Source organism: Rhinoderma darwinii, chromosome 2, assembly GCF_050947455.1.
Source record: "Rhinoderma darwinii isolate aRhiDar2 chromosome 2, aRhiDar2.hap1, whole genome shotgun sequence".
NCBI lineage: Eukaryota > Metazoa > Chordata > Amphibia > Anura > Rhinodermatidae > Rhinoderma > Rhinoderma darwinii.
This window is the reverse complement of record NC_134688.1, coordinates 398206982-398219612: the sequence shown is the minus strand read 5'-3', so window position 1 is coordinate 398219612 and position 12631 is coordinate 398206982. Positions and strand designations below refer to the sequence as shown.

Here is a 12631-nt window from a genome sequence, read left to right as displayed (position 1 = left end):
GCTTAATTTTATGCGCCGCTGTCAAAATACGGCGCGTAAAAAGACGCCCACGAAAAAGAAGTGCAGGACACTTTTTGGGCCATTTTTGGAGCCGTTTTTCATTGACTCCATTGAAAAACCGCTCCAATAACGGCCGAAAAATACGCCGCGAAAAATGTGAGTTGTTACAAAAACATCTGAAAATCAGGAGCTGTTTTCGCTTGAAAACAGCTCTGTATTTTCAGACGTTTTTTGCTAAGCATGTGAACATACCCTTATAAAGATGCATGAAGCTGGAAAAGGCTGCAGAAGCATTGCTAAAGACCTTGGTATACATCGATCCACTTTTAGACAGATTGTCAACAAATGGAGAAAATTCAGGACATTTGCAGGGAGGAATGGTCCAAAATTCCTCTTCAATTTTGTGCAAATCTTTCTTGCAGCTACAGGAAAGATTTGATGGAGGCGATTGCTTCTAGAGGAGGATCTACAAGTTATTAAATTTAAGGGTTCACTTTCTTTTTCTCCCAGGACTGTGGATGTTTACGAAGTGTGCTCGATAACAGACACGAACAGTACAACTGATTGATCACCAAGATCCTGTGGAGTGGCTTTCCCATACATCAGAAAAAAAAAGATCAAGGCAGCACTCCTTATAAACGATCCTTTTATTCATCTCTGCAACGTTTCAGTTTAACAGAGGCTCCAGTGAGAGCTGAAACGCTGCAAGGATGAATAAAAGGAACGCTCATAAGAGGTGCTGCCTAAGGCTTCGTTCACATCTGGGTCGGGAATCTGTTCATGGGTTCCGTCTGACCTTTCTGTCGGGAACCCATGAACGGAATCCAAACTGAAACAAACGGAAACCATAGGTTTCCGTTTGCATCGCCATTGATTTCAATGGCGACGGATCTGGTGCAAATGGTTTCCGTTTGTCCCCGTTGTGTAAGGGTTCCGTGATTTTGACGGAATGAATAGCGCAGTAGACTATGGTATTGATCCTGTGAAAACGAGGGAACCCTTGCACAACGGTGACAAACTGAAACCATTTGCAACGGATCCATCACCGTTAAAATCAATGGTGATGCAAACGGAAACCTATGGTTTCCGTTTGTTTCAGTTTGGATTCCGTTCATGGGTTCCCCTGACAGAAAGGTCAGACGGAACTCATGAACGGAGTCCCGACGCAGATGTGAACGAAGCCTGAATCTATTTTATTTCAGGGAAATTGAAGGACTGTACATCTCCCAAGGCTTTACCATATTATTTCCTGCCATTATCCTGTACTGCTGACTTCTTTGTTGTTCTAACACCTCAGCCCACTTCAAGGGCTTCTTCCATTGGGACAATTCTTTCATATGCCCTATTAGAGCATATAGATATAATAGATGGGGTTCTACAGTTAGGGATACCCTCTATTAGCCAGCATGTTAAGTGGTGTTACAGGTCACCCATTCCTTTTACAGCTATCTATTTATGCGCTCTCACAAAGAGAGGATATCAATCATTGAGTGAGATTTCCCATTGGACTCATAAGCCCAGAGTATAATAAATAGCACGTTATACTGGATCTTTTCACATAAAGTTATGTATCAATCTTTCAGTTGCTCCTGATCTATAACTAGCTACCTGCAAATAGAGCAGTGGTAGGTTAATTTTATGTCTATTTCTATGTTTCAGTGCTCTGTAACTGAACAAGGGAACATTAAGGAAACGCTAAACATACAAAATGCACAAAAAAATTACAAAAATATCTCAGCAACTTCTCCATTAATGTCCTCATTCCCTTTGATTCTGTTTTGTCTGATATTGAAATTTATATTGAGAAACATAAAAAGAAATCTTCTCTATGTGTTCCAGGAGATCAGTAATTTCCCCCCTTTTTCTCCTCACAATGCTGTGTCTGGCTGTGAGGCCTTATTCACACGAGCGTATTTCATGTCCGTGTTACGCGTGTTAAAACAACAGACGTCAACACGGACCTATGCAATTCAAAGGGGCCATTCAGACATTGTGTTTTTCACGCAGCGTGTGTCCGCTGCATGAAACTCACTGCATGTCCTATACTTGTTTGTTTTCTGCGCATCACGCACCCATTGAAGTCAATGGGTGCGTGAAAATCACGGACAGCACACGGACGTCATCCGTGTGCTGTCCGTGTTTTTCACGCACCAGTTGCTAAAGAAAGGATGAGGAAAAAATAAAACACCTCCTTCAGTTTTTTTTGCTGACGTATAAAACGCGTGACATACGCAGACGTACACGGATGCCACACGGAACTGCAACGTAGGGCAAATGCTACAAACCGGACACGATCGTGTGAATTAGGCCTAAGATAACTGACTGCAGCAGGAGACTCCCCTTCTGTCCTGCCTGCAGTGAGACACACAGATCATTAAACCCCACCCCCTCATCCATTTACCAGATGAAAATGGAACAGATCAGAAGGAAATTAACCCCTTTGTTCTCTGTAGGATTTCTACAAGACTGTTCGTTTCAGGAACCTGCAGTACAACCTGCAGACTGGCAAACAGTGTGAGCAAGATTATCCCCTGCTTAATTTTATCAATAATTTCTAGAGTTCAGCAATTTAACAGATTCAAACATGAATAAAACACCTGCCCCAAGGGATTAATTTTTTTTTAGTGTGGATTCCATCTGCATCTCTCTCAGTAGTAATCTACTTTAACTGATGCAGAGGGCATATAGACAGCAGTGTTCCGTATCTAGTTGTAAAGGGTCCAAGGTTTTTGTGGCATATAAAAACTAAAGATATATGTATTTGGGGCAGTAATCTGTTCTAATAGTCCTGTCTTGAATTATCAGCAGGAGCCAAGATTTGCAATAAACTGGAGCATAAAACGCCGGGATTTGGGCAGTCTGAGACATGTTACTTATGTTAATGTTGGTTTATTTTCTAGTTTGGATCTGAGCCTCTTTACATGTAGAGTAAAATATATCTGATATTTTGTGTTATCCTTGCGACTTTACCACAATGCATTTAGGACAACTAATATCGAACCGAAAAATTATTTAACATTAATATAAAATGGGTTCGCCCATTACAGACAACCTCTTTAATATGGGAGCTGTGGTGAGTAATAGCTTCTATATGTTCTATATGTATCTGCATTCACACGCCCGGACGCTATGGATATATCATGTTACAGGTTGCCCAAGAGAAGAATTTAACAACACATGGCATTAGTGTGATACATATTAATTTCATGGAATATGACAGCTATTTATCAGAAACTGGCAATCCCGTTTATTACATAAAATCTTCAGGGTTGAAAAAAGTTTATGAAACATCACTGAAGAGAAAAAAAGGATCGATCTAAATTTCTGCACTGCATAGTGTAAGGCCTCATGCACATGGCCGTGCCCGTAATCATGGCCCGCGATTGCGGGCACAGCTGGCCGCCGTCACCCATGGGCCGCATTTTCGTGCCGTGCTCCCAAAGTATGTCCGTGGCTAATAGATCCGGGCGGGTCCGCAATTGCGGACCGTATTGCGGTCCGCAATGGCAGAGTTTTTTTACGGCCGTGTGCATGGGGCCTGAAACTGTGGGGAAAACCACGAGTTTAGATGTCTGTCACTTTATCTTGTTGTGTGACCCAAACAAGTATAATGGCCTATACGTGTGCTGCTGATCTCTCTACTTCCATCCAAGTCAATCCTAATTGAATATATGTACAGTTATCAGGAGGAAAATACAATATGTGGAGATCTCTATGACTGCTGCACAGCTGGTAGATGTTGGTAAGAATCAATATAACCATCAATTTGAGCAATAGATTTATTTCTGTTAATTCGAGAATGGACCAGTTTCTTCTTAAGGCCTTATTCAGACAAGTGTATTATATGTCCATGTTCTGCTTGTTAAAAAAAAAACGGACAGCACACAGAGCTACACAATTCATTGGGGCCATTCAGACGTCCGTGGTTTTTCATGCAGCGTGCGTCCGTTGCGCAAAACTCACTGCATCTCCTATTTTGGTCTGTTTTTGTGGACCACGTCGCCCATTGAAGTCAATTGGTGTGGAAAAAACACGGATAGCACACGGATGACATCTGTGTGCTGTCCTTGTTTTTCACGCAAATGATGCTAAAGAAATGATGAGAAAAAACAGACAAACCGGAACACTGATGCCACATGGAAAGCACACTGATACCATGCGGAACTAAAATGCATGAAATACAGTCACATTCTTTGCGGACGCAATACGGACACGTTCATCTGAATCAGACCTTAGGCTCATGGTTATGTAACTAACCTAAAAACTTAAAAAATAAGGTTGTTCCTTCTCTAATCTCAGTAAAGTGCCCATTTTTTCTTGAGTTTAAAGACTGATTGATCTGGTTTAGTTACTAAGCAGGTGCTTCTTAGCTATTGTCTCCCTAGCAACTGCTGTTAGACTTGCCTACGAGCCGTATGGCAAAGTCCTGACAGCAGAGAGGGTGTAATACTTCTTGGCACCGGTTAAAGGGGTAGTATGTGTACATCACAGAGGAGGGGTCATCTGCTAAGGATTCACTTCTATTAGTCAGAGCAGGGCAATACGAAGAGTGTTTTTCTCTCTGATGGACCAGTCTCGTTCATTACTTATAAGGCTCCTTCCTTTTCAAAAAGCTCCATGTACTGTATCAAACGTTCATCTGCTGATCGCTGCCCTGTTTACACAGGGCAATTATCGATAACAAGTGTTCTATTAACGATCGTTTGCCCGATAATTATCTAGTGTAAAAGGGCCTTAACTTGTGCTATCCCCATCTCAGGCTGCAGTTGTTATCAGGAAAAAGTATAACTTACATTAAAAAAAAAAAATTATGGAAAAGGTGTTCAATTTGCAAACCCTTCTCTTTTGAAAACAAAAAATCACCAAGTGAAAGACTATGAAATGTATAGCATATTATAGTAATCTATAAAGTACTCTGCTGTAACCTCAGTCTTGATGCATAGACCCATTCATGACACCCAGTGCCTCTGTCAGTTAACTAATAATTGCTTTTTCTTGAGGCAGCTAGGATTGAATAAGTCACTTGACGTAATGTCATCTTCTCAAGTTGTCGGCATGTGTAATAGGATCATTACTGGAAGCAGCCGGCTGTAACTAGCCGTGCTTACAGAACAAACAATCACATTGCTTATACTGTACATTAGCCTATTCCTGGATACCAGCGGATAAAAAAAAAAAATCATAATCCTTACTGAAAACTGATCAGTAAACTTTCCAAATCCTGTGGCGATTACCAGCACGCCTTCAAGTGGCTTTTAAGCTTAGGAGATGTGTTTGCTTTTCGTGTACAAACGCTTTTTCTACTATTCACTGTACAGTGACCTTTTCATGGGACTGGCGGGAGGAAGTTTTAATTAATGCAAACTGTGTGGTAAATACTTGTTTTATCTGGCTGTAAATGCAGACATGGGCTTATCTTTTAAAAACCTACAGATAATGGTGCCGAGTCTATTCTTCTCCATTCTGAGTCCAGTATTAAAACTAGGAAACACAGTGCATTAGGTGCCCATTTATTATACTTATCCCAGCCTAGAAAGCTTTTTATATTTTGTGTCCTTTTATGTGAACCACTTATTTGCACTTTATAACAAAGCTTTTATTTATAACAGAAGCAGATAGTCTTTGCGACATGTAGTTAACTCAAGTCAGCCATATGTCGCTCTTCTAGATGTATTTTACAAGGGACAGCTTTGCAGATTTTGCATTTTTTTATACTTACATAAAATACTTATTTTTGGGAAAATTTTGGTCTGCATTCACCCATATAAATAGGATCTAAAGTTAAAATGACACATTTTTGAAAAAAAAAAATGAAATTTACATTTATTTTTTTGTAAATCTGCTTCGGATAAATTTCAGCAAAAATCTGTGTGGTCAAAATACTCACTACACACCTAGATGAATAACTTGAGGTTTGTTTTTTCAAAATCAGGTAATTTATGGTGTTTTTTTTTATTGTTCTAGCAGCTGTATGCAGGTACAAATGTGCAATGGGGCCTGAAACATTTTCATTCAAAATTTGCATCCTGAAAGCCACTGGGTGCTCCTTTCCTTTTGGGTCCTGCCGTGTCCAGGAATAGCGTTCGGGGCAAAATAGGGATTTTGATTAACACAGGAGAAACAGGGTGATACATTTTGCAGTGTGTTTCCTCCATTTTCATGTGCGTTGTACAAAAAAATTTTTTCACCTAAATATAATTAATTCCTACAAAAAAAACCAGTGGGGTTAAAATACTCACATCACCCCTCAATGAATACTGTTTTTTTTAGTATCAAGCTGGTCCAAAAAAATGCCGCAATGCAAGCTGCTATGTAGCCCAAATCCACCATGTTAATTTACTCTACTATAACATCTCATTCTGTCCCATTTGTAGGAGGAATAATGCTGGTGACCGAGACAAAGCCTTACATGTGATGCTTCAAGTGCTACAGGCATGCGATCACCCTGCACCGGATATGTTCTGCTTGTGTGGACGGATATATAAAGACACGTTTCTGGATTCTGACTGTAAGGACACTGAGAGCAGGGAGAGCGCAATCGAATGGTAAGATGGATATATCAGCATTTCTAGTTCACCTTTACAAGCAGCAGTAAAAGGGAACATATCAATAAGTTCTAAAGTTCATTGATGCAGGACCAAATTATGGTGAAGTGTAGAAGTACAATTGTTGATAAATGCAAATAACTGTTACCATGTCTAGATGCAAAGTATGGACATAAATTGCAATAATTTTAAGTCATCACAAAATGATTAACAGGGATAAGAATGTTGAACTGTATAGTCCTTCTGTGAACATAGAGAGTCCCCTGAAAGAGTATTCCCATCTCAAAAAATAATGGCCTATTGCTAAGATACACCATCATTTTCTGATCATGGTGGTCCAACCTCTGGGACCCCATCAATTCAGAGAATTAAAGGGGTATTCCCTACTTAGACATGTTTGGCATATCTGCAGGATATGCCATAAATGTCTGATGCCTGTGACGGTGGCCGCTGCCCGTAGATTTCTGACGGGGTCATGTGCGTGACTATCTCCATTCTATTTCAGTTACAGAAACAGTCAAGCAAACGCTGCTCGGCTGTTTCCGTAAGTGCGCAGCCCCCTCTCCACTAGTCTGGAACCAGCGGCTGCTGCCTTACCAGGTAAAATGGGCGTCAGGACCCACGTCTATCAGACATTTATGGCATGTCCTGTGGATATAATAAAAATGTCTAAGTTGGGAATAACCCTTTAAGTGCCAGAAGCGCTTAAACTTCTTCATTGTTTTTTTGCATTGAAGTGAATGGGACCATGCTGCAGGTTTCCCTGCACACCAAAACTCCCGGTCACCGGCTGTGCAGGGAGAATTTTGAAGGGGATGCAGCCCCTTCATTTTTAGGATCCGTGATATTCCTAGTGGTAGGACTCCAACCAATTAGAAAATAATGGCCTATCTTACCGAGCGCTATGCCATCACTTAATGAGATGGAAAAGCCCCTATAAGCAATAGAGGACTTGGGTGTTTTGGGTTGTTACCTTTCAATTTCTTTGTCAGGTGTCAGATACAACATGTAGCTTTTCATGTACAGTGTATTTTATGTTTCTGATGATAATAATTCTCCATGTTAAGATAAAACTACTAAATAAAAACTTTATTTCTATTAGGTATCGAAAAGGTTTTGATCTCCAGCCGTCCTTGTATTCTGGAATCAATCTTGCTGTTTTACTTATTGTTGCTGGGCAGCAGTTTGAGACCTCTATAGAACTTCGTAAAATAGGTAAATATGAAACATTTACCAGGACAATTCACCGAAGATGTTAACGGGAGAGGCTTGTGGTTAAATATCACCATTCACATGCAGAAATGGAATCATACAGAAAGTGCAAGGTACAGATAATTTGTGGAAAGCAGTGGGACTTGTGAGGCTTCCATGCTCTGTACATGCGGCTGCACGGCTGTTTGCAACATCAGTAATTATTGTGCACCAATGTAACACGTTAGTTGCAAAGACCCATTTATGGGGTGTGATCAGGTCATCTGCATCTCCGGTTTTATTAATATTTTTGTTAGATTTTTTCTTATTTTCCACATGATGCCTTATATCTAAATATGGCGCTAAAGAGCACTGCTGGACAAATCCCAGGAGCCAACAGTAAGATTTTGAACTGCCTGCATTTTTGTGCCGCGGGCAAAAAACGCAGCGAAAAACGTTCGGAAAGAAGCACCACGGGATTTTTTCTGGAACTGCGGCAAGAAAGGATATGCCGCTTATTTTTACCACGAATAGCCAAAAGCCGCTCGGGAAAAAAATACCTCTACCTCCCATTGAAATTAATGGGGGGGGGGGGGCGATTTCAGCCATTTTTTGGCACTGATTCCGACGCGGTTTCCTCGTCAAAATCAGTGCCAAAAAAACTGTGTGTGAACAGGGCCTAATAGTAGCCAATTATCCTTAGTTAATTTTGCTATATCGTATCACCGGCAATATCTCATACTGTAATATACATCAATATACATTTTTATATTGAATCTTTGATTTGACTGAACACGGAGCTGGGTAATGGCAGATTATGTGTTTATCAGGAGTGCAGTAAAGCTAGGACTACATCAAGCAACAGCTGCAGTCTACAAGTGAATTGAGTTACAGGCATTCCCTAGACTGCAGCTGATGTTTAATAGTTACAATTTCAAAGTCGCATTACAAAAAGTCTCTGTAGCTGAAGTCTTGATCTATTGGTGCTACTTCTGTTTTACTTCAGATTACAATATGAGACCGCAGACTGCATAACTATGGTCATATGGGTATTAACCATTGAGCTTCTTCTTTCAAGGTGTTCGTCTGAACAGCCTTCTGGGAAGGAAAGGAAGTTTGGAAAAAATGAACAATTACTGGGATGTGGGTCAGTTCTTCATTGTCAGCATGCTGGCAAGTGACATCGGAAAAGCTGTACAGGCTGCCGAGCGCCTTTTCAAACTCAAGCCTCCAGTTTGGTAAGAAATCAGTGCACTCAGGGAACCTACTCTTTAACTCCATTACGCAGCGAATCTGCATCAAAATTTGCATATTCGACAAGTAATTCAGACGTTGTGGATATCACAGCGGACTTGCCACAGATTTCAGCCTTTGCATTGCAAAGGCTAAAATCCACAGTAAAGAGCCTCTGCTTCTCTGCTGGTGGCCACGCATGCGGCAAAATTAAAATTCTGCACTGCAGTCTATTTTCCGCAACGGCTTTTTCCGCAACATCTGCACTAAGTTACCTAAAAAGCTATAGAAAGTAATGGAAAAATAACTCATTTCCAATGCGTACTGTCCGCAGTGGAATTCCACAGCAATTCCGCCACGTCTGAACGTGCCCTAACAGTTACTCTTTAATGTAGCAATTTACCCAAGCGCTTGTTTGCATGGCATTCCTTGAGGTCCATGGTCTGTCTGTAGTCATTGCCCAAAATCGGAATGAATCCCTGTAGAGAAGCAAAAAGAAAAGCGCTGAAAAAAAGACAACCTGCGGCCCATAATGTAATATCAATGGACATTGATGTTTATTGATATTACACTATGAGCTGCGGGTTGTCTCTTAGTTTTGTCTCCATGTACTAAGATTATACAAATCATCCTGACCAGTTTCTAAACCCGGCTGCACAAAATGAGAAAACATGCCTATATAAACCCATACTCTACCTACTGGATAAAAGAATGTCTCTCCAAATAAAAGGTTTTCCTCTATTTATTTGCAGGTAGCCAATCCTGCTTTTGGGAAGAGTAAAAAGCACATGGAGGCCCTACGGTTTTATATGACAGACCCATATACCTCTGTATTGTCCCTCCGTGCCTCCATAAAACTGCATGCAATGGAACGTTCCATAATTTTGTGGAATTTTGTATTAAATTGGAGGCACATGGAGGTACGGTACAATATGGGTGAATAGATTTATATGGGTAATATGACTGTATGCATGACACCATACAGAAAAGGACCCCTGTACTGGATTTAGTTTTGTTGCATTTGTTGTTTGTTTTATAATGCAAAAAAAGTATTGTTTTTTTATAACATCATTTTTATTGAAAGATTTTTGTTATATTTTTTTTGTCAAAACAAGAACAAGTACAACTTTGTTTTTGTTACATATTCAGATTGTTACATATTCCAACAGCTTAAATCGGTAATTGTACTTAAACAAGATTAATATTAAAAAAAACAAAAAGACATTAGCACGGCATAAAATTTCCCTCTTCAAAGCATGAAATCCTCTCTCTCCGTCAGAACCATAGCACCCGAAGATCATTGATCGTTTTATGATGTTAATTTTAATCTCCCTAGTGTTCCTTTTAGATGTTCCCTATTGTACCACGTATATTTAAAAGGTTTGACCATTTCCTGAATTTCTGAGTTAGAATAGTACGCCTCAATAAAAGTTTTCCACTTCGTGAACAACTTTTCTGTCCCTAGTTCTTTGCGTCTTTCCACTTCAAGACGTTCCAACCCTAATAAATGTTTCATCATGTGTAAGTAAACAGCGAAGGGCTACCAGCATAACTACATGAATCAATGATGGAAAAGGACCCCAATCCTGCTCGGTAACTTCTGGTGGTCTAACCTGGTGAAACAGAAGTGTCTGAGGGGATATTTCCAGTGACCATATATGTAATCCCTCTGCCAGTACTGACGCGTTTCAGTTCAATCCCACTCTCCATGCCACAAATTTGTGAGCAAGGTATTACATTTAGGACAAGCCACTATGCGATCTGGGAATAAAGGAGAGGGTAGGATGTTAAAACCGTATATGGCAGAGTGCATCAGTTTAAAATAAGTTTCCACCGTTCGTTGATATGTTTCTGCACTATCTCCCAACCATCTAATATTGTCTCCCCAATACCAAACCAAATGAGTAAATTTTCCCCACATTTTGAACATTCTTTTTGAGTTGATTTTAATAACCATGCAAGGGCTCGATACAAAACAGATATAGTCCCTTTTTGTGTTGCTGGACCTATAACCTCTTCCAAAACATGAGGGATTGCTTTTCTAGACAGATCTCTCAGTCTAGATGAACACAATGATCGCACCTGAAGGATCCTCAGGAAGTGACCCCCAGGCAATTCTAACTTGTTTGTTAGTTCTATCATGGTAAGCCATCTTTTATCCTCCTGATGCATTAAATCCTCAGCACGGGTAATCCCCTTGGTTGTCCATGGAGAAAAAGCATCGCTCTCCCTGCCCTGAGAGAATGGATGATTCCAAAGTGGCATGTGTTTGGAGATCAAATGAGGCAACCCAAATAATTTACAAACTACCTTCCATGCTATAATCGTGTCCCTCAACAATACTGAAGATTTGAGATGTACAGGGAGTTTGGATATCTTAGAGTGTAACATTGCTTTTAAATCCCAAGACGAGGCCTTCGCAGATTCCTGGTCAAGATTAGAGTAATGGCTCGTGTCATGTAGCCAATCTACTGTATGTCTAAAAAAACAAATTACATCATATCCCCTAACATTTGGGAAATTTAACACCCCCCCCGGTTTGTAAAACATACATTTTATAAGCGCAATGCGTGATCTCTTTCCTGACCAAATAAAGGTGTTGAATGAGGAGTTGAGCTTGGATATATCCATGTGTTTGAGCAGCAGTGGGAGCGTCTGAAAGGGGTACAAAAGTTGTGGAAAGCTGACCATTTTGATTAAATGGAACCTTCCCAAAAACGTCAGGGGTAGATGATGCCATCTGTTGAGCTCTGTAGTAATTTGTTGTAGTAAAGGTGGGTTATTTAGGTGATACAATGTGTCAGGAGACTTTCCTATCTTAATTCCCAAATATGTGATATGATGTCGGGTAGGAGAGATCCCGCATCCTAGAGATTCCCACATCAACACTTTTTGCAGAGTTCATTTTATATCCCAAAAAGTCTCCAAATGTAAAAATTAAATAATAGGTACTTAATGCACCTGAGGGTTGGATAAGAAGAGTATTACATCATCTGCAAACAGTGCTATTTTCGCTTTCCCAGCGCCCACCCTAATGCCACTGAATAGATCCGATTCTTCCAAATAATGTGCCAAATGTTCTAGTGCTAGGTCAAACAGAAGTGGCGATAGGGGACACCCTTGGCATGTACCCTTAACTAATTAGAAAAGAGCAGACTGTTTCTTTGAGACCCGGCAACCCATAATCCACATCCTCCCCACACACATTAAGACCAGAATACAAATTTGTTTTTGTGCCACCGTCTGGTTAATGGACGTTAGTTTGTGATGATCCTCTATAGTGGCCCGGTATAATCATGCACACTGAGTGATTGATTTTCTTTTTTCTCATCGGTCTATCCCTATGAACCATTGGGGTTTTTATGATCTGCCCGTCCTCATATCCCTATTCCCCCCCCCCCTTATTTTTTTTTATTTTTTCTCCTCGCTACCGCTAAACGCCAACCTTTAATACACACTCTAAGCAAACAAAACGCATCGGCGGGCACCGCTCATATATTGCCACATACCCTGAACAACTTCAATAGTAGAGACCTGAGGAAGCCACGTTGTGGCGATACGCGTGGGGCATCCAGACCCCTTCTTTCTCCTCCTCTTGAATATTCCATGATCTGGTAGGATTTGTATACCTCATGGTTGTATACCTCATGGTTTGATGCAAT

The 12631-nt window shown here is 40.5% G+C and overlaps 1 protein-coding gene across 1 annotated transcript in view; it reads left to right on the top strand.

Moving 5' to 3' along the window:
- MAP3K15 (mitogen-activated protein kinase kinase kinase 15) overlaps positions 1 to 12631 on the top strand; it is a 164203-nt gene that overhangs the window by 110640 nt on the left and 40932 nt on the right. Inside the window, exons 7-9 of the mRNA XM_075854028.1 lie at positions 6375 to 6545; positions 7648 to 7760; positions 8815 to 8974. Coding sequence (XP_075710143.1) covers positions 6375 to 6545; positions 7648 to 7760; positions 8815 to 8974 — 444 coding nt within the window. The remainder of the gene's footprint in view (positions 1 to 6374; positions 6546 to 7647; positions 7761 to 8814; positions 8975 to 12631) is intronic.